The sequence below is a fragment of the Lichenostomus cassidix genome, chromosome 23, assembly GCF_008360975.1.
Source record: "Lichenostomus cassidix isolate B80296 chromosome 23, HeHo_3.0, whole genome shotgun sequence".
NCBI lineage: Eukaryota > Metazoa > Chordata > Aves > Passeriformes > Meliphagidae > Lichenostomus > Lichenostomus cassidix.
The window spans coordinates 6,043,882-6,069,644 of record NC_139503.1 but is presented as its reverse complement, the minus strand read 5'-3'; the positions used below and the strand labels follow the sequence as shown (position 1 = coordinate 6,069,644).

Below are 25,763 nucleotides of genomic sequence, written 5' to 3'. Positions count from 1 at the left end.
TGGGGCTGGACTCTCAGGATGCTCCCAGCCCACATAGCCCTCCAGTCTCCTACTTGCTGCAGTCATACAGCCAGAGGCTGAGACAAACGTGCACAAACACACGCATGCACCATCCCATGGCAGGACCTGCAGCACCTGCTGTTCACCCGCCTGCATCAGCATCAGCTTTTACCTTACTGCCAGGCTTGGGGCCTCTCTTTCTGGGGAATTTCAAAGGCTCCACTGACTTGGAGGGTGTAGGCATGGGGTGGTGGATTAGCGCTTTGGTCGTTCGACCACGCTTCTTCCCTGTTTTGCGACGCCTTTGCCCTTGTTGATGCCCCAAAACAGTCTTTGTGCTACTGTGCATGCTATGTTTCTCCGAGTTTACTTCGGAGGCAGGTAAAGGGCTCTTTGGAATCACAACTGAAATAAAAAGAGAAAAAGCAAATGTAATTAAATCAGGTGAGAATCAAAACAAGAGCAGCCTCCATCTTTATACAGTATCACATGGAAAAACCTGGAATACTCCCAGGTCCCTGGGTGGGGGGACTGCTCTCCATGCCAGAATAAAAACCAAACACATGGATCCCCAGCTCAGCACTCGAGCTGGGGGACACTGGGGCTTAACCTGGATGGGCTGAACTCCAGAACGATCATGCTTACAGTCATACCTTCCTTCTTGAAAATAACTGGCAGCTACAGCTCTTCCTTCTGCGAGTGGTGACCTGCCAACAACCATGGAAAATGCTCTGAGAGCATTCTTAGGGAGGGATCTGACCCGTCTGACAGTCACAGAGCCAGGGCTGTGAACACTGGAAATCCCCTCTCTCAAGGCTGATGTCAAATTTGTTCTGTCCCTAAACTTCCAGCAAACTGCAGTGGAAGGGACCAGCTCCATCCTTGCTGCCTGCAAGGATTACTGCTCCTGGTCCTGATCAACAGCTGAGTTCAGCTGGACCAGCTGCCCTGCTCCTCTTATGCACTGCCAGAGGCAAGTCTGTTCCTTCTTATCTTCTCATTCTTTCCATGACAAAACCATGCTTCTGGTAGACTTGCCCACAAATCCCCTAAATTTGGTCAATCATCGTTCCCAAGCCTGCTAAAGGCTAGAGATGAGCTGGCCCAGTATAGCAGACCAGTATTTCCTTTAGTTTTAAATTTCTGCTATAAAGAAATAAACCCAAACCCTCCCAGATTTTGAATACTGCTGAGTGATCTTTAGGACCTCAACATATATTCAATATAGGGGCAAGGAATTAGAAAAAAACCCAACCAAACACGTTTGAACTGTGGGGCTTTGTGGTGAAGGAAAAAAATCTTGGCCATGGAAATGGTGCAACAGAAGACTGATAGCAGGATGGCACAAATGTGGGCATACAGAGAGATTTTCAAGGTTTCTTTAATGAGGATTTTATAAGCAGTTACTGCGAGCAAGGACTCATTCCTCTGGCACAATGAAGTTATGGCTGCCCCATCCCTGAAGGTGTTCAAGGCCAAGTTGGATGCGGCTTGGGATAGTGGAAGGTGTCCCTGCAATGGCAGGTGGTGGGACGAGATGATCTTTAGGGTCTCTTCCCCAAATAACATGGTGCATCCAGAATCCAGCCCCATTCTACTTGCCATGTGGGCAGGGAAATGTTTGATTTAAAATTTATTTTCTTGCTTTTGTGCATTCAGTATCAGAAGCTCGGAAGAAGCACACATTCTTTTAGGATGTATCTGACTTCCCAAGTAAAGACTTTTTTGTGTCAGGCAGACACAGGAAATGTGGGAGAAACAGGGTTTTACTAATCCTTGTCTGAGCTGTTAATATTAACAGCAAGAGTATTTTGCTGGTAAGAAAATGAATATGATAGCTCAGGCGGTTCTTACAGCTGATGGTATTCCAGGAGTGTCACCTGCTCCAGGTGACATCTGGCACTGAACTGCAGGGAGGAATGGCACACGTAAGGCAGGTGCTGATCATGGAATCATGGGGCATCTAGCCTCAGGTGTGCAGTGACTGATCTCAGCAGAGAAGTGTTTGTATTAAACCATTTATTAAATCCCACAAGTTGACAGAACAAGGATAAACACAGATAAAATGGAACAGTTTGCCCAGAGAAGCTGTGGCTGCTCCATCCCTGGAAGTGTCCAAGGCCAGGTTGGATGGGGCTTGGAGCAGCCTGGGACAGTGGAAGGCATCCCTGCCATGGCATGGGGTGGAATAGGATGGGGTTTAAGGTCCATTCCAACCCCCACCATTCCATGATTCCATGATTCTAAAACTTTTAATACTTCAAAGACACTGTTAAACATCGAAGGCATGTGGAAGCCAGGGTGGGGAGCATTTCATTTGAGATCTGCACAATGCTCAGTGTCTAAACCAAGCTGTGCCACAATGAGGTTTATCTAACCTGGAGGAGAAATTGAGAATTCTACAGACAAGCTGTGAAGCAAATCCATGTTCTCAGGTTTACTAGTAACAAACCCACAGAAATGGTGTATTTGGGAAGGTGGGATGCAGTAGGCAGAGCAGATGGACTGCACCCTTTGCTCCCAGGGTGGGACCACATCACTGGGAACCCAGTGCCAGGGAAAAGGAGACTGCTGTCAGATGAACACCTGGGGTGCAAGCTTTCACTGTATAATTTTATGACTTCATGATTTCATCTTTTTCATCAAATGAAATTATTTCATCTTTTGGTGAAATAAATGCAAGAAAACTCTGTTGCCACTTCGGCTGTAAAGACAACACAGGTATTGGTAATTTGCCAGTCTTGAAGAATTGGTTTTGGGATTTGGGCAATAAAAGCCCATAACTGGGTGCATGCAGAACCCATAATGGGACATCTAATGTCATTCAGCCACCCAGAGGAGTTCCCTGTGTGCCTCTGCCCCTGGCAGCACATCCCTGGTCCATGCTACAGCCACAGCTCCTGCAGGGATGGGGGAGCTGCCACAACAAGGGAGGCTGTTCACCCAAACTAAATGACATCCAAATGGGCAGCCAGCTCAGGACAGAAACACATGGACTGTGACCTAGATTGGTGTTGTGCCCAGCAGTACTGCTGAGCACAGCCCTGGACAGACACTGGTGTTTTCCCTGGGGCTGATTCCATCAGACTGATGCAATGCACAGACATTTTTCTGACCCAGAGTGATTTAATGAAATGAGGTCTTATCGTCCTATGATCCAGCAGACTTGCTTGGCTTTTTGCTGGATTTGAACCAGAATCTGAGCAAACACCAGCCTATGCTAATTAATTTCTCTTGCCCTACCAGATGCACTGAGCTATGTGAGGAGGAGACACCAAGAGCTCCAGAGCAGAGTTCTCCCACCAGCTGCAATTGCACATCAACAGTGCAGGCCCCAAAACACAGGGTTACAGCTGGCCACACTGTGCCTCATCCATGAGACATCACTTCCACTGACTGCGTGCTTCCTAAAGGAGCCTGAATTTTCTTTTCAGGTGCCTGTTATTTTCCTGCAGGATTTCAGCCCCTGCTGTCAGGCAGATGTGCTTCAGAAACATGGGATTGCTGTGGAGGGATCAGTACCCAGCACTCAGCCCTGCCTGCGTCCAGCCAGCAGAATTATCTCAGAGCTCCAACCACTGCCCATATCTCCTTTAACTGGCAAAAGCATCCATTTACTGCATCATATTATTATTGTATCTTTATTATTAAGGATTTAAAGCTATTAAAGAATGTCAAAAGAAGGGCCACGAAGATGCTGAAGGGTCAGGAACTGCCACATAAGGAGCAGCCAAGGGCACTTGGTGTGTTCAGCTGGAGCAGAGGAGACTGAGGGCAGAGCTCAGCAGGGGCTGCAACTCCTCCCAAGGACAGCTCTGAGCTCTGCTCCATGGGACAGGACAGGAGCTGGAGAATGGCTGGAGCAGGGAACTGCCCAGGGCAGGTCAGGCTGGAGATCAGGGAAAGGTTCTTCCCCCAGAAGGTGCTGGGCACTGCCCAGGCTCCCCAGGGAATGGGCACAGCCTGAGGCTGTCAGAGCTCCAGGAGCATTTGGACAGCACTGCCAGGGATGCACAGGGTGGCATTGTTGGGGGGTCTGTGCAGGGCCAGGGGTTGGACTGGATGATCCCTGTGGGTCCCTTCCAGCTCTGGATATTCTGTGATTCAGCTGGTGACAGTGTAAGCCCAACAGTTAGCAGCTGCCAGAAACATCCCCATTGTCTTCTTCCTTTCACAAGCCACTGAGAGGAGCCACATTTTCAGAAAATCAGTGTGGCTCTCTTATTAAAAAATCAACAGTTTGCTGTTGCTGAGTAAAGCTGCATCTCTCCATGCTAGTTTTGGTGCTCACCTGAGCTACGAGCAATCTTATCAAATCCAAAGCTGGCCTTGCTTTGGTGTTGAGCCATGCAGCCCTGAGATCCCTTCTGACCTGAATTATTCCGTGATCTAAACTCATGGTTATTTCAGCTCATTAAGGGGACAGAAAGCTAATCATTGGAAGTTTTCTGCTGGCTGAACTGTCTTGTTTTGGGTCACACAGGCATCCAGGACAATGGCAGACACAGAGGAGGGCGCTGGCTCCTTGCTGGGCTGGCTGGTATTGAATCCATTTGGCACAGTGAGAAACATCACCCTGAGGATGCAGGATCAAACATGGCTGAACTCAGAGCCAAAGAGAAGTTGGGCCCAACTGATGGTGTTATTCATCACTGAAGGATTCATTTAAACAAGTTCTGAACTTTCTGCAGAAACAAAGAGACTTGACAGAGAATTCCTGATTTCAGGCTCTATTTCTTATGCCAAAATACCCCATCAGCTGATACATGGCACCTGCAGCTGGAGATGCCAGCAATGGCCCCTGCAGTGTCCTGAAGCACAGGGGGGTTTCTGAGCAGCCTGAGCACACCACTCGTACCCATTCCAAAGCCCCGCCGACAGGATATCCTGCAGGCCATTCCTCCAGTGGTCCTCTGGTGCTCACTGTCCCTTGCCCCATCTTCAGCACTGCATGGGTAGAAGGAGCACTCAAAGAGATGGGTTAAAGAGACACACTTAAGACAAGCGAATTTGCCAGAGAGCAGAAATCTTGTTGAGATCTTGCTGAATCCTTCCCGGAATGAGGCATTTTAATCCTAGACATCCTGAAGGCTGGAGCTGGACAGGAACTGGAGCTTAGTGCTTGTTTCAGAGTAAAATGTGAAAGCTTCAAAGCCCCGTGATTCTTCCCAAAGCGGAGACTACCATCACTGACCACCATGAGTAGGACTGGGACAGAAACACAGGCCCTAATAGGGCTCCAAATCTGGATTGTCCTGAGCTCTCAGCAGACATGGGAGACACAACACAGGAGAAAGGGTTGGAGCATGGGTGGGAGACATGGGCTCCTTGCAAAGACAGGGATTAAGAACAAGACTCCAAATCCTGGAATTTGAAGGTGAGAAGGCAATTATTCTGATAATTCAGTATTTCCTGCAAGGATTCCTGCTCTCCAGCCTGAAACACCTGCTTGAGCTAAGGCTGAGATCAGAGGAGATATCCAACACAGTAACAAAGTGAGAGGATCCAAATATTGCAGGATTTGGCATGTTCTACCTGTTCTCATGATCAGGTCTCTCTTCTCCCAAAGATACACTTTCTTTTTACGCATGATTTGTCTAGTTGCAGGTTTTGACTACTGAAACGAGGTTCTTTTATCCACTGATCCTCTGGCCAGAGGTTACACAGTAGCTCACAAGGATACACAAACCCATAGACCCCAAAACTCCCTATCCTGCTCATCCTGACAGTGAGGTTGCATTGTAATGTCTTTTGTCATCAGTATCCCGTTTCTTAAAGGCTTAGAAATCTGAAAGGTCTGGAGCAGCAATTTTCCTGATTGTTGGCATGCACTCGGATGAGCTCCGTCACTGCAGATGCCACTGCACATCCCCCTGGAACAAGGTGTGCCATTTTTAATGGTTATTTTATTTGTTTTTCCAGTTGTTTTATTTATCAAAATAAAAGGTCTCAAGAGTCACAGTGATACCAGTGACTGCTGTTTGCTCTTTGGACAAATCTCATATTTCAGTCTCACAGCAGCATTCCCATGTGCCCTAAACCATACTGGCAATTACACCCAGTGCTCTCTGCAGCAGCACAGCAGGGATCCTGCAAGCCTTGGCAGGTGTTTCCAGCACCTCGCACCACATCTCAGAGGTGTTGGGCAGCACATGACAGACCGAGCTTCAGTGACTTCTGCTGCAAGTGCTAGAGCAGTAACAACACTCCAAAACAGCCCAAGTGTCCCATTCCTGACTAGAACCACACATGAAGATGTGGAAAAGAGCTGGAGACTGCAGTCAGTGCTACTGGAGCTGAAGACAAAAACCCTATTGTAGATCTACAGGGTCTGCATACACAACTAAACACCAGAACTTGGAACCCAAGAGACTTCTCCCTTGCCAAGGCTGCCCTTGGTGCATGTCAGTCTGTTCTATTCACCCAGACAGATGCTAAATTCAAGCAGGTAATTCTAGCCAAGCACCAAGTGCATGTGCTGAAATGTTTTCCAAAACAAAACGGATGCTTTAGTCAATAACATGGCCCCCAAGAGGAATCCGAGCCCTTCGGGCAGTGTCAGTCCAGCTACTGCAACAGAAACATGGAGGGGTCTGGCATGGCCAGAGACCACGTGGAAGGATGTGACATAGCCCACCTGCCTCCAAGATCCTCACAAAAGGATTTTAAAAAACCTCCAGAGCCATGGGATAAGAAGAAAGGTTTCTATAGGGATAAATCAAGAATTACAAGAGGTCGGGGCAAAGAATCATTCCTGCAGAGGAGAGATAGCTATGTGGGGAATACAGGGATACACACTGTGATCCACACTGCTCATCCATGAGCGACCTGATGAAGAGATGAGAGGGGAGAAAGTCTCACAATTCACCCCTCCAGGGCAGGCAGGCTGTGGCAGCCATGAGCAGAGACTGAGTTTCAGGGAAAGAATACAGCAACTGACCATCCCATCGATAAATAGCAGTGAGTGTGGAGAAACTCACTGCTGCCTTCAGCTGCTCAGTGCTGGGCTCTGAGCTGCCTCTTGTACCTTCAGGATGGAGGACTTGGGCTGCAATGCTCACTGAACAAGAACAGCACCTCAATGCATAGTAGTGGCCAGAAAGCCAGGGAGAAAGCTTCCACTTTGGAAATATGGGAGATCAGAACACTGGATGTCAGCAACTGAATAGTAACCCTCATTTTAATGGTTCAAACCAAGCAAAAATCCCCCAAACCTGCAGCTGATGACTGGATTGTCACTTCCACAGAGTTCCAGACTTTCCGGGGACATTTTAGCCAGGACTCAGCTGTGCATTGCCTGCTGCACACTGGGACCCCCCACACTGCCCTTCACTGGTCCTATTAAAACTCACTGGTCACACTCAGCATTTTGAGAGTTCCTTCACAGTGCTTTGGCTCTTCTGCCAACACAACATCCAACATCTTTTTAATCGTTTTAATCAGTTTCCAGCATTGTTTCAGAGGCAGTAACTCTTATTGTTACTTAGCAGTTACTGATGCTTTTGAGAGTATAAACATCTGTGTGCAGATATTCCTCAGTGAGGGGAAGTGCTCTGAAACACAGCACAGCATCAGGATGTACCACACAACAGACATATCTCCCAAACTGCCCCGGGGTCAGCAACGTCACTGCTCTGCTGAGGGCAAAATAAACACAGACAAGTGACTGGCTTGTGATCAGAGACACACAGTGAGAGCCTGTGCAGAGCAAGGATGCCCAAAGTGTTGTCCTCAGCAAAAGTCACGTTCAGTTTTGTGCTGAGCACATGGATTTCCTTAGTCCTAAACCCAGGTCTTCATTTCTCCCCCACACAGCAAAGAAATTAACTGCTTTGTATCCACTGAGTAGGATTAGGAAATGAATGGGGAAATGAGTCACACATCTTTCCTATCAAACCCTGCAAAGGCTGGCACTTGGATAGGGAAAATGGCCTCCTGTCCCACCACTGGAACTGCCAAGCAAGTTCTCCCTCAACAGCAGCTCAAAGCCCCTCATGTCTCAGCACATTTGCTGTGGAACATTTGCACAACCAGCCACAAACCTGTCAGGCTGCCAATTACACATCTGGAACTTGGAGGAGCAGCACATTCCTGCTTTTTCAGCCCTCCTTTTCCCTGCCATCCCCTATTTCAGCTCCCAGAAGACAAAGCAAAGGAGCAGAAGGATCATGGTGGGAACAGATCTGACACAGGCATTTACACCGTGGAGAAGAACGGCAGTTCTGGACAGCAGGGCTGGCTCGAGGGACTGAGTGTGCACATGTGGATTGCACAGGCAGCCCTCAGCAGAATCACAGCCCAGACTGCAGCCAGAGCTGCTATTTATTTTTTGCCGAGTATCCTCATCACCCTCAGAGAAACACTCACCTCTAGGAGCCAGTGTCCGGCAACCTTTGCAGCCCAGTTATACAAAGCTGGTGGCCTTGGCTCACACTCTTTTGTGCATCATTTTTTGTTTCTCCAGTGCTCAGATACTTAACTCTGGGTCCAGTTCTCAAGACCAGCCAGATGTTCCTTGGCACAGGAGCCACCAGCTCCTCCAGCCTGTCTGGAGTACGGCTCCTCCTCCCACGCAGCTCCTAGGTCACACAACAAGGAGCTGCAGTGAGCCTCCTGCAGCATATGGTTCAAATGCAGAGGGCAAGGAAATGCCACGTTTGTCTACAATCACCCTCTTCTCATCCCAAATCAGCAGTTTTTCTCCTGTCCCCATCCCACCACCTTATTCCAAATAAACTGGCTGCAGCACAACCTGGGTTCTTGCTTGCTGTGATCCCCCTATCACAGCCTCATCTGCACTTCAGTGCAAAAATAAAGCTGTTGTAGCAGTGTTTTTTTAATCAGCTGTGAAGCAGCTTTGGAATTAAAAGAGAGATTCTGAACTACAGAAAGGAGATGCGAAGTGAGCTGGGCAGCTCCAGCCTGAGAAACAGATCACCAGAATTGAAACTCAAGCTCCTGACTGAGGGAGGCACCAGTGGGTGAAAGAAGAGATAGAGAGGCAATTAGGGAGCTCCAAGAGAAACGGCAATGCCCAAGTCAGAAGAAAATCATGTAAAAATCTGAACTTCAAGCTTAATTTGATTACCCCAAAGCCTGGCTGAGACTGTCTCCTGCATGGCCGTGCCCATGGGCAGATGGGAAGTACCCAGCAGCAATAGAAGAGCCCACCTGTGACCCCGGGAGCTGTTTGGCAGAGCGAACATGAATAGAGCTGGCATCTTTGGTCCTGACACAGACAGTGACAACATAAATCAGCTGATTTCCCCACCTCAGGAAAGCCATCACTGCAGCTCTTCCAGGCTCAATGATTCAAGAGAGGCCACAGCAAAGCCTGTCCTTGCAGGGCACTGCCAAAAGCACTAGGGATGGCTGATGTGTCTGGTCCTCGAGAAAATCCCAGAGCCAAATCCTAGTGAGCAACCAGCCCACAGACTGGGTGAGCCCTCAGCTCAGCCACCATGCCCAAGCTCACCTGAGCCACATCTGCAGCAGGACAGAGCTTTGTTTTCTTCATTGATTTGCAGCCCCTGAGAAGCTTGCATGGCTCTGCTGCTATTTATATCCATCTATCTCAAGGACACTCATCAGTAAAAGCATGTGCCACAAGAGACCACTACAACCACACTGACTGATCACATCTTCTGCCCCTAGGTTTCCAAAACCCCATGCTGAGAATGGTTCTGTATTCCTGCCCTATTCAGGCTATCCAGGGCTGTTCCTGGGGTTTCTGCTTGTTCTGATCTTCTCTGAATCTCTTTTTTTAGCTTTGGCTTCCGGGTTAAATATTAGCAGAATAACTTCAACTTACAAGTACTCAAAGAATGAGGAGAGTGTTAGGTGGGTGTAGCTTATTCCAACTTCTTTTTTTAAAGTTCAGAAGTTATAAAAATACCAAAGATCAAGAGAAGAACAATGGCAAGCTGCAAAAGGTCTGATCTTTCCAACAAGTGGGGCTGTGTGTTCAGGATGAAGCTCCTGGATTCCATAAAAATACACTCTGCCAGCATAGGCTTGTTCCCCAGAGCCAGGGTCAGAGCTGGGCCCAAAAGCATTCACTTCCCCTCTCCAAAAAATGAGGAGGAAACAAAAAAATGAAGAAACTCCCCAGCAAGTCATGAAAAGATGATGTAATGTGCTTGCTTCCACAGAGTCACTGTCAAAAATCCCACCAAAAAGGGGCTATTTCTCCCTTATACACCTACCTTGCTCCGATCACACGCAGCCCATTAACCATCACAAATGGATGCCCCATACCTGGAAGTGTCCAAGGCCAGGCTGGACAGGGCTTGAAGCAACCTGGGATAGTGGAAGGTGTCCCTGCCCATGACAGGGGGAGGAACTGGATGGGCTTTAAGGTCCCTTCCAACCTGAAGGGACTGGAGACTCACCGTGTGCAGCCTTTACAGAGCTGAATGAGAGGAGAATGGTCGATCATTCTGGCTCCTCCACTACTTGCCCACATCAGGAGTAGGACCCCTACAAGGGACCAAGCTTCTGTCCCCAAGGCTGGAGTATGGTGACAGGCAGAAACAAGGCGTGGAGCCTGAAATCCTTGAAGTGAAGCTTCCTGAGTGTCTAAATCCCTTCATCCTGATGGGAAATTCTGCTCTCCCAGTGGCTGTCCCACACAAACTGTCCCCCTTGGCATACTTTAAGCTGACTTCACTCTGCTTCTAAACATGGAAGCAGAGGATGGCTGGGCAGAGCCACCAGCCCTGCGTGCAACAAGCAGCTCAGGACATCCCAAGTCAGGCACTGTTAGCACCCCAGAAATAAAAGCCCTGGAATGCTCTTCTTCCTTGAGGTTGTCCAATTCCATCCTTAAAATACTCAGACTTCCAGACTGCACAGGCACAGCCTTGCACCATGTCCCCATTAACAGGAGTATTGTCACTGGTCACAGATCCTGCAGGAACAAAGTCATGGCCAATGCTGTTTAACCAAATAGAGAGAGGTTCCAACACCAGGGTCCTGCTGAAACCTCCTGCCAAGACTCAGTAACACCCTGAGACACCAAAATCCTATTTTGGGCCAAGAAGCATGGTGAAAAATGGAAGGAAACATCCTGAACAAAACCCAGTTTCTCTGGTATATGAAGCGTTTCAGAATAAAACACAAGGAAGGTCTAGACACTGAGACTAAGGACAGGCTGGGGACCAGAAGAAACTGCTTTTTCCAGGTCAGTTCCTCTTCTCAGAGGCTCCTGCCAGCCTCAAGACATCACAGAGTAACCTCACGTTCCTGACATACCATAGTTCCCAGTGAGCCACAGATTTGGTGTTTGCAGAGCCACAAGCACTGTCAGCATCCCACAGCCTCCTGCAGTGCTGGGCTCCCTTGTGCAAGCCCCCAAACCTCCAAACCCCATGCATTTCCAGGACTCCCATCCAAGCTGAGCCAGGGACACTGCTAAGAGCCTTGGCTTTGTGCTCCAAACAGCCGAAGAGATTCTTCTTGGGATGTTCCAACAGCAGTCTCAGAGGCAGCACCACCCAGGTACCAGGGCTGTTTGTGCGTTACACTCATGGATAAAAACCTGAACTCTGTGTATTCTCCTTCCTCCCGCTGCTGGTGCATAAGCTCCACCTGTGTGGCCCCCAAATCAGCCATTGCAATGCAAAGAGTCACCCAGCTTGATGTGTGAGCTCTAAATCCCAGCTCAGTCTTGAAGAGACAGTAATTAATATTCTCCCATCTCCTCCAAGGAGGAAAGCACAGGAGCTCACCTGAGTGTCACCCTGCCAACTACCCCTGATGAGGCTCCTCTCCCCACCACTATGTTCTTACCCTGAAGAAGGAACAGAAACCAGGCAATATCCGAAGTAAATAATAAAATACACGTTACCTTTGCCCCTGGGCAGGAAACCTAGCAGCTGATCATCATCATCTTCCTTTGAGGAGACACAGCAGTAAAACAACAAGTCACATGGCAGCAATGGTGGTGAGAAATGAAGAACTTAATGAACTTTTATTCAGGGTCAGCGTCTTGTAACCCCCTGGAGGCCCTGCAGCAGCCACCAAGGACAGCTCCAGTCCCAGGGTAACACACGGCTGTGAGCCCAGCGTGGACGGAGCTCCCCTTCAGCCTATCCCCAGGGGAACTGTCTAAAACTATTCACATTTGCTTGCTCTGCAAGCAGAGGAAGCAGCAGCCGAGCCCAGGCAGAGGGAGCAGGGTCTGACAGCCCACACAGACCTGTGCAGGCACTGACCAGTGTCCTCAGTGCCCTCGCCAGCTCCCACCAGCCCTGGCATGGTGGTGGAAGATGAGCTCTGTGTTAGCTATGCCCTGCCTGGATGGGCTTGGGGCCTCTCTGCCAGCTGGGCTGGTGCCAGTCCTCTAAACTCCAGTCCTCCAAATTCCAGCGCTGGAGCTGCTTCCAGCTCTGCCCGCCCAGCCTTAATGCTTTCACTGCTGCCCCTCTACCACAGCCAGCATGGAGTCACCCCTCACTCTGTCACAGAGCATCCAGAAGGGTGGAACAGGGAGTAGCAAACCCATTAGGGACCTCCAGAGCAACTTGGCATCAGTCAGGGGCACAGGCCAAATGGAGGAATGGCACAGGGACCTTCCGAGTTACAGACACTGAGGGCTTTACCTGTGTCCCTGGGCAGGTGTGTGCCTGCATCCTTGTGTTCAAGGTGACAGTATTTCCCTGCCCTCCAGCGGTACCACGAAATGTAGGAGCAGACTTAAGGGACACTGTTACAGAGAAGGAGGTGTCTGTGTGTGTGTGGGGGGGAAGGTCCTTTCATAGATATGGATTAAATCTGGATTTCTCAGGATGGAGAAAACAAGCTGCTTTTCAAGAGACCAGGAAGAATGCCACAGCCACAGCATCTCCCAGCAGCAGCACAGGGGGGATTGTGCACACAGCCACTGGCACTCAGCTGTAGGAAGGTCCTGTAAAGGTCTCACACTTTTTGAACCAAATTTCAGCTAAAGTTCTTGATACTGTGGCACAAACCCTAGACAAATGCCTGCATTTCTTCAAAACTTAAAGCTGGTGTTTAAATAAGAGCCCTTTCTTGTGCAAAGACACAGATCCTGTGGAAATTCCCAGAAGGCATGAGCCCACAATCACTCCCAATCCCGCCTGCCCAGGCCCTTTTCCCAGCCCATGTGCCTCTACCTGGTGGAGACAGACCCTTCAGTCATCATCTCCTCAGGTGAAGAGCTCAGAGCATGAAGCCTCCTTGCAAAGAAGAAGACCTTGCATGAGAAGACCCTGCTTTAGTTGCTCTTCCCCCAGGGGCTCAGTTCTCCATGCCACAAACCACTTCAGATAGGAAAATAACTTCCATGGATCCTCTTCCAATGTGTGCTTCCCTGAGTACAAAGAACTGAACTTTCCTCTAGCCTGTGATCCGCTGTGAACTCCCAAATTTCCCGTGAAATTCAGAGGCAGACACTTCTCTCTGCAAAACTGTGCCTTGGTTGAGGGGGATTTCCCTCATTCCATCTCCCTGCTGAGGGCAGGTGGCCCTGGAAACTACAGTCATTAACCAGCCTCTTATCTCTTTCTTCTTTTTTCTCATTGATTTTTATCACAGTTATTTCCCTCTTTGTCTCCCTGAAGCTCAGCAGGAGCACCTCCATTTCTGTGTGCATCTCCCTCTCTCCTTCTCCCCAGACATGATTTAAAGTAGCTAAACAGCCATCCTTATTCTTTGGGTCGATCCCAAATATTGATTTTCTGCACTGCTTATAATGGGGAGGGATTCTCCAAAGCAGCTTCCCAAATCCACTCTCCACTTATGGCAGTGACCTGTCCTCTCTAAGAGTCCACAGGCTTCCCAAGGAGCAAGATGGTTAGAAAAAGTTAAATGCATGCTTTTCCAAAGCACTGGGTTTGGCTGGGCTGGAGTTCACTTTCTGCAGTAACTGTGCTGGGGTTTGTGCCCAAGGCAGGGCTGACAGCACCCCACCATTCAGCTGGGCTGGGCTCTGTTCCCATGGCCAGCATTGGGCTGCGGGCACAGGAGCTGGGAGGAGGCACAGCTGGGACCCCACTGCCCCAGGGATGTCCCAGACCATACAGCTCTGTGCTCAGCATGTAGAGCTGGGGAAGGAGGGAGAAGGGGAGATGGAGTGATGGTGTTTGTTGTCCCCAGTCCCTGTCCCCCAGGATGGACCCAGCTCTCCTGGGGATGCTGATCAGCTGCCTGTGGTGGGGAGCAGTGACTGAGTGACTTGGCCATGCACCTGCAGCTTTTGCTTTACCTGCTCAACTGTCTGTACCTCAACCAACCAGTTTTCACCCCTTTATCCTTTTGATTCTCTCACCCATCCCACTGTAGGAGTGAGTGAGTGAGTGGCTGGGGGGCTCAGCTGCCCCCTGGGACAACCCACCACACCTGACATACATATTTTCCTCTTTCAGTCTCTGCTTTCCGCCCAAATTACACTTCTACCAACCACTGCTACAGTGCACAGACTCGTGCACTCCTTATATGCATCACAACACCTAAACTTTGAAGTGCTCAGCTTGAGGAACATCAGGCACCTCCTGCACTGTACCTGCTGTTGCTGCCAGCTGGGTCAGTAACCCCAGCGGCAAAGCACACAGACGTGCCAGGCTGAGGTACAGAAGCTGAGGATGCACAGGATGAGCTCTTCCACATTCCACCTTGCTCAGTGGCCCAGCAGAACCAGTCTTGGACCCTGGTCCATGGCCAATGCAGAGAGAGGACCAGGACCAGCCACGGGTGTAGGCACTCCCAGAGCTACATTTCCCCTCTGTGGTGTGCCGGTTTGGATCTCCCAGCTCCAAGCATCAAGACAGGAGCTCCAGGAGTTGCCCAAGAGCCCACAGTCATATAGCTATTGAACTCTCCCAGCAGGTTGCTGCACAGCCAACAGACAGCAATGGAATTATTGAGCAGGCTGCAGGCTGCTCCTCCTCACTGTTTGACCTCCCTCTCCTTCTCTAACACACACATGTGCCCTAATGAAAGCTCCCAGTGTGGCTGGCTGGGCCCCAGCTCCACCAGCTCCCTGCCCAGCCACTCCAGCCAAGCAAACACTGCTGGGAGTGGGAGGCCTCAGAGATGGAGAAAGACCATGCCTGGGAGAAGCCCTGCACTCCTCCACCTCCGCTGGCAGCCAGCAGCAGAGGCAGATTAGAGCTGAATGGAGTTACCAGCATTAAATAAACATGTCTAGCCTCTTTGAAGTTCTGCTTCCCTTGAACATGAGCTCATTCCATGAGGCCTCCTTTTGCTCAGCCCCAGGAAGACGTCATTCTCCACAGAGTTAACTCTTCACAGAATTCTTCAACTTCCACGGAGTTAACTCTTCACAGGATTCCTCAAATTCCACAAGGACCTCACATGGTCAATCCAGTATAGGAGTACAGACCAGTATTACCATGGCACCATGACCCCCTGCATGTCTCTCCAGGTCTTCCTGATTAAAAAGAATTCCCACCACGAAAGGGAAACTGCCTGACTCCACCACATGCTCCTGCAGGCTCTAGGCAGGCACATGAGGAAAGTTTATTGGTGCTCAAGGAAAGGGGGATCCTTCTGTGGTGATGCATCCTCCAACCCTGCCAAGAGCAGAACTATCAGTTCTGGGAGGACTGTGCTCAAGCCTCCACCACAGCAGGGCTGAGGAGTGAGGAAACATAAGGAGGAATTTTATTAAAGAAGAGAAAGTTCCCAGTACTCCCCTCTTTTGGTTTAATCCCACAATGTGGAAGTCAGAAATTCTTGGGCAGGAAAGAGAGCAGATAGTCACAGAGGACAAAGTAAAATACCACAAAGACAAGGCTGACCTCAACACCCTGGTATTTTTGCAAGGCTCATGCAACCCCTGATCTTGTCCCAGGAGCTGAAAAAAGAAGGAAAAAGAGAGCAAAAAATCTGCCTGAGAGTGAGGGCTGCCTTTGCCTGTGAATGGGGAGATATGACTTTTGGGGGTCACTATTTTTGTACATGAGCAAGAAATGCAGACTGACTGCACATGGGGCTGATGTGAAAGGGAGAAGCTGTCACTGCCACCTGCCAAGGGGGAAGCACAAGCTTCCCAGGATGGCACAATGGGCTGTTGTTTCTGGATAATTAACTGGACTCTGCTCACTCACAGCTTCAGCCCCTGGCAAGGGGAGGCTGGGGAGGAGCAGAGCTGCCTGTGCCAGGGGCCATGGTCAGATGGAGGTTCCCGCTTCTCCTGAGAAGGTGGCTTCCACTGTGCTCCTGAAACCTTCCACCCCCAGGTTACTGCCAGGAAAGCTCCCACCCAACACAAACATGTCTTTAGCCATTTGTGGAGAACCTTAGAGGCATCTTGGAGGTGCTTGGTGAGAGCCTCAAACTCCAGGGCACCACTGGAGTGGTCAGGCACTGGCTGGGAGGGCTCCAGTGCTCTGGAGAGCCCACAGGGTGGGACACAAACAACCAGCAAGAAGAGAGGGAGAGGCTGGGAACATCAAGGCAAAACATAGAAATCTAAGATAAAGCAGAATCATCCTCACCCAAGAGGAGCCCACAGTTCGGCCTGCACACAGTCATGCAAGATGACCTTGGGCAATCCACTGACACCAGCCCTGCAGCACCAAGCACAGACCTGGCCCCCAGACCTGGCACATGTCAGGGACACAGGGCAACACCAGCCTGACAGGGCAGCATGAGCCGACCTGGGATTTTCACGAGGAACGGTCTCATGAGAGAAATGCCTTTCCTAAGCAGTCCTTCAGCACTGGTAGAGAGGTTGCTCTCCTGCCCCTCATTTCATTGACAAGCACACGCAGGGCTGGCCAGCCAGCAAATGCCAGAGGGATGTGCTTAAGGACAGTGACAGCCCCCCCTGGGCCCAAACACAACTGTGATGTGCAAAGTTTGAGACACCTCTGAGAATCAAACCAGCCATTGCTCAGGCCTTTGCAAAGGCAGCACATTCCCCAATGCCACTCCTGCCCAACAATCACAGTCCTGGGAACATGGCAGGTACAACCTGCTCCACAGCTGCTGTCCATATTCACAGCATAAGGCAGAGCAAGAAAACTGTCCAAAGTACAAAGAGGCGCAGTCCTGCAACTTCATAGTTTTCATTATTCCAGTCCCCCTCAGAAAAACTCTGTAGGAAAATGTGGTTCAAAGACGCAGGAAAAACTTCAAGGAAACTCCTGGAGAGGAGCAGACCTCAGCAATGTCATACAGCACCATCCCTCCCCAGAGCCATCATCCTGCCCATCTTTATGGATAGCTGCTCCTCAGCACCTTGGTGCCAGGCTGTTCCAGTGCTATAGGTCTGATCACCTGTACCTTTACCACGCGTGAAGCAGCACAAAAGCCAGACAGGGCACCCAAGTGTCCTTGCTGCCAGTCTCTGCCTGCTTTGCTGCTCTTTGAGAGCTGAGTGAAGGACAAAGACAGCTAAGCAACCATGTGGGCCTTACCTTTTGTACCAGGGGGCTGCAGATTATCTCCAGTCAGCGAACACCAGCCTACGGGAAAGATGTCCCGGGAATCATATCGGCACCAGTAATCGAAGGCACCTCTCCAGCCATCAAATGTTATGAGGACCTCAGAACCTCTCACCTCCCCAATGGTGGCCGGGCAGATGAAGTGAGGGTTCTTCCTGTCCACTGCCTCCAGCTTCATACCTGTCTTGAAGAAGTTTTGGGAAGGAGATGGTGGTTCCTAAAAGAAGAAGTGGAATATATGCTCAAAGGGGATATGCCAGTGCTTCCCCACACCAGGGCTGCGCCCTCACCAGGAAAACTCACCTCCAGGAGTGAGTGAGTGAGTTAGTGGGCTGGATTTGAACCCCAATAGGTCCCAATAGGTGTACACACACTGGATGTGCTACACAGCCACTGCCCTTTAGTCAAGAGGCATTGTAGTCTACTACCGACTCTCTGCTCTCAGCTGGCTGCTGGACCAGATCCAGGGAGTGGATGTGAACACTGTGCCCTGTGACAGCTCTGTCGTGCACCACCGGCGAAAAATAGAGCTCCAAAGAAAGAGCCTCCATGGGATACTCTCCCCTTGTGATCTCAGAGCAGGAAAACCTGAGGTATTACAGTGTCTCCATCGTTCTTCCCCCACCATCAGCTTTGGGAAACAAGTGAGAGATCTGCCATCTGCTCTTATCTGGGGCTTGCTCTTGAGATCCACTAAAGCCTCACAATCCCATCCCATCCCATCCCATCCCATCCCACCCCACCCCTCTAGCCTGGCTTCTCTCTCTAACTGTGTTAAGGATGTGAAAACACAAACTATAAACTCACACTGGCCATGTTGCCTCTCAGCAGTATCTGCTCACCTGACAAGCTCTGGCACATTAAAAAGTTTCAGAGTGGTGCTGATATTCCCACCTTGCATTCCCCACTTTGCAGCAGCTGCAGCCCAAGTGAAAAAACAGTTCTTGCCTCAAGCCCAAGCACTGAAGCCCAAGGCACTTCCTTGGCAGACCTCTGGCTGCATCCTGACATTGCTATGACAAAACTGGAGAGGGCACAGGTCTATCCTAGAGCAGCACCAGGGCAGAGCTGGGCAATGCCACCTCCTCTGGGATCAGCATATCTCTCATGAGACACCAGCTCTTGAGTTTGGTGCTCTGCAGTGAAGGGGCCATTGACAGAAGGATCTGCACAAACAGTGAAATACCTTGTGAAAAATCCGGACAGGAGCCATCTCTGCTCCATTCAGAGTCTTCAGAAGGAACATGGGCCAGGAGGAGGCATTCAGTCGGAAGCCTGAGGAGAAGGAAGCAGAGATGGAGACTTTTAGACGGGGTGGGGGGGTGGTCAGTGGATCGCTCAGCAAATGCCTGCTCTGATGGGAATTCACACAATTGTGATCCCACACTGCCCTCCTCCCATGCTGAAGTCAGGTGGGACCTTTTCCAGATATTCTGAAAGCAAAGCATTGTGTTATTGAAAAGAAACATCTGGAAACAGCTGTCTGACTACAGTATTCACTTATCATAACAAAAGTCTGTCCCTGGACCATCCAGGCAGAGCCTGTTGTACAGCATCAGTGCTGGCAGCTCCAGTGATCCTGCTGCAGGGGAGACATGAATCAGCAAGTGCACACTCAGGCTATGGAATTTCTTTCTCAACAGGGAATCACAGCTTCTGGGTGGCCTCCTCCACCTCTAGTGTGAGCTGCAGGCAAGCTAATCTGAGGAAATAGAGGCTATGACTTAGCTGGGAAACAGATTTAACCACTATAGGGAGGGATGTCAGGTTTTGGCTTGACACCTGCTGTGAAAAAAGTGGAGAAATAACAAGAGGGGGCTTATGGGAAGAAAAAAAGCAATTTCATGTGCTCTGAAGTATGTGGCATTGACTATGACTACACAACTGACACAAGGCTCTGGATATCACAGAACATCTTTGCTAAAAGTGCATCTTCCTGCACAGGCAATTTCTGCTGCTCACCTGCATTTGGTCTGTGTTTTTGAAGTTTTGAACGTGATCCTGGGACTGGGCCTGGACCAAGAACATGGCAAAACTTTGCCAGGGTTGCAGAACTCAGTATGTCACCCTGCCAGCCCTGAACTCTGTCAGATCAGCTTGGAAACTAACCCAAGTAACCACAACCTCAGGGGATGGGAGAGCTCAGCTCCCAGAGTGGCACAGAAAACCTTTTATGTGAATCATAGAGTCTCCTGAGCTGAAGGGACCCCAAGGACCACCCAGTCCAACCCCTGTCCCTGCCCAGACCCCCCAACAACCCCACCCTGTGCATCCCTGGCAGTGCTGTCCAAACATGCCTGCAGCTCTGGCAGCCTCAGGCTGTGCTCATTCCCTGGGGAGCCTGGGCAGTGCCCAGCACCGTCTGGGGAAGAACCTTTCCTGATCTCCAGCCTGAGCCTGCCCTGGCCCAGCTCCAGCTGTTCCTGGCTCCTGTCCCTGGAATTATCTATGTAAAGAAGGAGCAGCAGCAGATGTGTGCACATGGAAAATACCACAGGAAACAGAAAATCCTTGATGGGTTTTCTTGGCCCTTGCAGTCTGCAGGCAGGAAGGGCAACTGCAGCACTAGCTCTGTTACCTGTCTTTATGCTGCGTGCAAAATCATCCCATCCCACCCCTGCCATGGCAGGGACACCTTCCACTGTGCCAGGCTGCTCTAAGCCCTGTCCAGCCTGGCCTTGGGATCCAGGGGCAGCCACAGCTTCTCTGGACACCCTGTGCCAGGGCCTCAGCACCCTCACAGGGAAGAATTCTCTCCTATTATCTCACCTAAAGCTGTCCTGTTGTCTGGTGCAAGGTTAAGCAGGTGACACAGACCACAGCCGGGCACAGGGAGCAGCGCCCACGGAGCAGTCCCCGAGCTTGTCCCTGTCCCGTTTTACCTGCGCTTCGTGCCCTCTGCTGGCCACACCCGGCCACGGCACAGGAGGAACCGCGGGGACTGCGCCCGGCACCGCAGCCCGGACAGCACCTGGGACACGGCTATGGAGGAGATGGGCAGCAGAATCACTGAACGGTTTGGGCTCGAAGGGACCTTAAAGTTCATCTCATCCCACCCCCTGCCATGAGCAGGGACACCTTCCACTAGACCAGGTTGCTCCAAGCCCAGTCCAGCCTGGCTTTGAAAAAATTATTTGAGGATATGCTAATTGAGAGAGAGATTTATGAAGACAATAGAACTATAGGGCAGCAAAATGAAAAAACAGGTTAATCTTGCTGATTATCAGGAAAGAATCAGCAAATCAGCTTGTCACTTAGCTAGCATCAAAGATAAAGGAAAGTGTTGTGTGTTTAACTGAAGACAAGACTGGAAGAAGTGTTAGACTGTCCAGGCTATTTATAAAGTTGTAGCCAAGCAAAATTAAATAAGTAAGTACAAACTACTGCAAGTGTCCCTTCAGATAAGATAGGAATTAAACAGACTAACATTTTCAGACATTATGTTTCCTGTCCAGGTAACCTGGTATTGAATCCCAGAATCACAGGGTGGGTTGGGTTGGAAGGGACCTTAAAAATCATCCAGCTTCACCCCTCTGCCATAGGCAGGGACACCTTGCTCCAAGCCCTTTCCCACCTGGCCCTGGACAGCTCTAGGGATCGGGCAGCCATAGCTTCTCTGGGCAACAATCCTGAGCTTGAGCTGCAACCAGGGCAAGCAGCTCACTTTGGTGCAGAGACCTCTTTCATCTACACTCTAAAGCATCTCCCTGCCCATGTCACCATCTCTGCGGGGAAATACAGACCTGGTGTGGTTTATGTACTTTGTGTACATCCCACAGTAAGCAGGGGCAGGCCATGGGCCTCTGTCACAAGCACAGATCTACAAAAACCCCTGAGTTTTCCCCACCATCAAGGTGGCCCTTGCTGCACAGCTGAACTCCAGCTCACCCAGTGGAGGCTGCAGCATCCCTCCATTCTTCTCACAGTTCCCAATGGGCTGGATCTCAGCAGAGTCCACCAGCCTCCAGAAGTCGTTCTTGTTGTCGCTGCCGTCGAGGCGCAGGCGCAGGCGGGCGCCCGTCAGCCCCACCACGGTGGCGATGCATGTGGACGTGGTGTTCCGGGGGTCCTGGGCCTCCAGTTTCATACTGATCTTGAACTCGTTTGCAGGTGGAGTGTATGACTGCAAAGAGTAGAACAGGGAGCCAGTCAGGACTGCCAATATATGCACCGGCTCAGGCACAAAGCTTGAGCACTAAGAGCACCTGAATGGAGTCTACTGAAGGCTGACAGTCCCTCCAGGCACAGCATGGAACAGGCCCCACAGAGAACTCAGCAAGCCCTGGATGGTCTGTAACAGACCCCCATCCTTCATCCCTCATCATCTAGGCAACTAAAGCCTCTTCTCTTGGAATCACAGCATCATTAAGGCTGGAAAACACCTCTAAGATCATGGACTTCAGCTGTCCCACAGCACTGTCAAGCCCACTACTAACCCATGTCCCTAAGCACCTGAACAATTTCAGGGGTTGGGACTCCACCACTGCCCTGGACAGACATTTCCATGGCCTGATCACCTTTTCAGTGAAGAAATTTCCCTGATATCCAACCTAAACCTTCCCTGGCACAAGCTGAGGCTGTTTCCTCTCCTCCTGTCCCTGTTTCCTGAGAACAGAACGTGACTCCCTCCAGCTGTCCCCTCCTGTCAGGAGTTGTGCACAACCAGAAGGTCTCCCCTGAGCCTTCTATTCTCTAGCCCGAGCTCCTTCCCCAGCTCCCTCAGCTGCTCCTCATCAGACTTGTGCTCCAACCCTTCCCCAGATCCATTCCCTTCCCTGGACACAGTACAGCCCCCTTGTTGTGAGGGGCCCAAAACTGATCCCAGGATTTGAGGTGCAGCCCCACCAGTGCCCAGTAAAGGAGATTGACCGTCTTCTGGGAAGACTCACCCAGCCAACCGCAGACCCACACCGATCCTGCTCCTCTTCACTCAGACCCAGGTGTCCCCCACTGATCCACTCCTGCACCCCCTGTATTCAGCACAACCACCTCTGTGCTCAATACCTGCTGCCCAGTAGCTGCTATTCTGTTCACAAAGACTGGGTGAACTCTGCAGAAGATCTCCTTATTGAGCAGGATCCACCAAAAGCTGGATCCCAGCCTGCTCAGGACACTTTCTCCATGGGCTTGTGCTTGGCAGAGTAAAAGCACACTTGTGTTCCCAACATACACATCCCAGAGGAAAATCTTCTGTGCTACTCTAAATGTATCTTTATAATCTTTGCTTCAGTACACTTGGATTTCTGTTAAGTCTCCAAATCGTTAAGTATCTTCCTTGCCAAACCAGGAGCCTATCCCAGGCACAGAACCCCAGGGTCCCCAGTGGACCACAGCCCTTGACCTTTCTTGTTTTCTTCCTCTTACCTGCTTGAAACAATGGGCAGGAGCTGGGATGGCACATGTCTCTTTCAGGTACTTCTCCCAGGTGAAGTGACCTGAGAAGTACAAACAAAAGGATTCAAATAGGAACTGATGAGCAAAATTCTCAGCAAAAGAGCTGGCCAGACTCCTGAGCCAGCAGTTCTGCACTTCTCACAGAGGAGGTGCTCACAGGCAACACGCTTTTACCAAGAACCTCTGATGTTTGTGAGTACAGAAGATTTACAACTGCAACTGACAGGCAGAACAAAGCACAGTGTTGCCTTCGGCATCCTCCTGCCTCTGCGCTGCCGGGAAGGGGCTGCACGGAGGCAGGATAACAACATACAACTTAATGGAAAACACCCAGCACAGATGGGAATTTGCAGAGTCTTCCAGACAACTGTCCCTTAAAAACCATTCATTAGACACATCAATTAGTCTGGGGATTATGAACACTCACTGTGGGCTACAAGCAGACCAGCTTGGGGGTTGGAACAAGATTAGCTTTAAGGTCATTTTAAACCCTGTGATCCCATGATTCTAAATCACAGATTTAGGACAGAAACCTGCTCTACGGTCCCCCTGGTCCAGCACACACACAGCCCACCCCATGGGCTAGAAATCAGCACAACCCCAGCAATCAGTGGACAGGTCAGCAATTAACTTCTTGAAGTGCCATGGAATCCCATCCAAACAGGAATTTACTGAGCTCAGCACCTCACACCTGACATCAAGTCCTCTTCCACTGAACACTGCTGCCAGGGGAAGCGCATTTCACCCTTGCCTGCAGCTCCCTCACATACAGCAGGAAGGGTAAAAGCAATATGCCACCCAGGGAAACCTGTTATTAAATGAGGAATTAAAAGCTCCTGTGATCTGAGCAAACCATGACTTTTGCCATTTAAACTGAGCAGCTGGGAGAGGAACCTTCCAGCATGACATTCACTTGTATTCATTCAAACAGCTCCCAGGAGACCACTGTTTTCAAGGCATTTCAAGAGCATTGGTGGCAGCACAATTAAAGTCAGCCACTGCTTCCCTGAGTCATGGCAAGTTCTTAATCAGTCTATTTTCAAAACAAAAGATACAGTAAGAGCCATTTCAGCTACTGCAGCACACACACCACACCTCTGAAAATTGAGGCAGTAAGGTCAGCACACATTGCTTCAGTGCTGCCTCATGCACAGAGGAGCCTTCATAATCTACAAGCTTCAAATAAATACAAGGAATGTTGCTTTCTCACCACCTCCCATGCAAATGACTAGCACACTGTTAAAAATAGGGAAAATGAACAGAAAAAATACAGTTTCATTGCCACACTGGCTAAATATTGCTGTTTACAGACTCACAGTACTCTCCATGCCCCAGAGTACTCAGCATCATCCACTGGCACATATTTTCCTTTCAGCCAGTCTCACACTGGGTGAATGGAGAAATTCAGTGAGTTACTGTAATGCTGCTCTCACAAAACCAAACTTCTTTTGCTTTCATTGAAGATATGATTTTACACTTGGTTCTGTCAATGAAACTCTTTGTACGTGTGGAGTAAACACTCAGGCAAAATAAAGCCAGGCACTCCTGGCCTGGAAATGCCTTGTGTATCCTACCCCTTAACTCTGGTTGCAGATCTGGGCTCATCTCAGACTGCGTGGCCCTTCAGAAGCCCTTGTCCCTGGAGCACAGAGGATGCCAGGTGACAGTACTGGGTGAGCAGTGCCAGTCTCAGCCCCAGGCCCTGAGCCAGTAGCCTGAACAGGATCAGCTGTGCTTGACAATTTTATTTAAAAAAAAAAAAAACAACCTCCCCTCAGCTGGTTTCAATCCCTCACTATTAAGAGTAGTCATGGTTTTAATCTTTCCACTTTTCACTCCCTCCACACCAAGCCAAGCCATCCTGCTCCCTGCAGCAGCTCACCCCACAGCTGAGATCCATGCTGCACAATCTCAGTGGGAGCAGGGAATTTCTGAGACAGCTGCAGGCCTCTAAAAATAGTGTTTGGACATGGAACTTATTTGAGATTAATTCTAGAGCGTGCTGGGATTCAACCACTGTATGAAGACACACACACAGCACTAGAACTGCAGCTTCTCTAAGACCTAAGGGAACAGCATGAAGCTATGTCAGGGGAGGATTAGGTTGGAGATCAGGGAAAGGTTCTTCCCCCAGAGGGTGCTGGCACTGCCCAGGCTCCCCAGGGAATGAGCACAGCCTGACGCTGTCAGAGCTCCAGGAGCGTTTGGACAGCACTGCCAGGGATGCACAGGGTGGCATTGTTGGGGGTCTGGGCAGGGACAGGGGTTGGACTGGATGGTTCTTGGGGGTCCCTTCCAGCTCAGGATATTCTCTGATTCCTGTAGCTCATGGTTCTGGTGATTTATTTTGCAAAGATAAACAAGCAGCAGAAAGACTTCTAAGAAAAAACAGAGCTGATACAGCAGTGCTCAGTCTTCCCTCCTTCTCTCTCTGTTCACTCTCAGCTATCCCCTTACACACAGATGGCAGGGCAAGCACAGGTAGAACCTGCACTTCTTTTTCAGGATTACCCTCAAACCAAGATAAAAACTGCAGACTTCAACTGGAAGCTGCCACCATTCCCTTAGCACAAGAGGAAACCCTGCACAGAATACAAGGAATGGGTTTAAATTAATTCCGTAATAATGTCTATCTCATGATAGACAGTATTTTTCAAGTAGGAATTTCAAAGTACACTTAAACTTTAGCAAATACAATCAGCTTCAACCTAAGAACTGCAGAAAGAATCAGAAGAAAATAGCACAAGACAAAAGTTGAGGGTTTTTTTTTTTTTTACAACAGAGGGATAGGTGCCAATGAAATAGAAAAAAGCAGGATGCATTGGGGCTTTTTTAACAGGGGAGCAGAGCACAAGCTCTGAGCTTTGTGCTTGAGAAACAGCCAGGACACCAAAGTGCCAGGTGCTGCTCACGCTGGGGCTGGAGGTTGTAAGGCCA

The 25,763-nt window shown here is 49.9% G+C and overlaps 1 protein-coding gene and 1 long non-coding RNA gene across 9 annotated transcripts in view; both read right to left on the bottom strand.

Annotated features, from left to right (window-relative positions):
- Positions 1 to 25,763, bottom strand: part of SCMH1 (Scm polycomb group protein homolog 1) — a 69,559-nt gene that overhangs the window by 19,089 nt on the left and 24,707 nt on the right. For 7 of the 8 annotated variants that reach the window (XM_085081176.1, XM_085081174.1, XM_085081179.1 and 4 more), the window contains 5 exons: positions 22,797 to 22,867; positions 21,321 to 21,555; positions 18,619 to 18,707; positions 17,406 to 17,649; positions 173 to 405 (listed from right to left, as the gene is read on the bottom strand). In XM_085081176.1, the coding sequence (XP_084937302.1) occupies positions 173 to 405; positions 17,406 to 17,649; positions 18,619 to 18,707; positions 21,321 to 21,555; positions 22,797 to 22,867 (872 nt within the window). The remainder of the gene's footprint in view (positions 1 to 172; positions 406 to 17,405; positions 17,650 to 18,618; positions 18,708 to 21,320; positions 21,556 to 22,796; positions 22,868 to 25,763) is intronic. The other variant, XM_085081182.1, reaches the window with a different exon arrangement.
- On the bottom strand, positions 15,488 to 17,399 carry LOC146427906 (uncharacterized). The gene is made up of 2 exons (XR_014856289.1): positions 16,283 to 17,399; positions 15,488 to 15,615 (listed from the first exon to the last, which is right to left on the bottom strand). It is a non-coding gene; the product is annotated as an uncharacterized LOC146427906 (long non-coding RNA).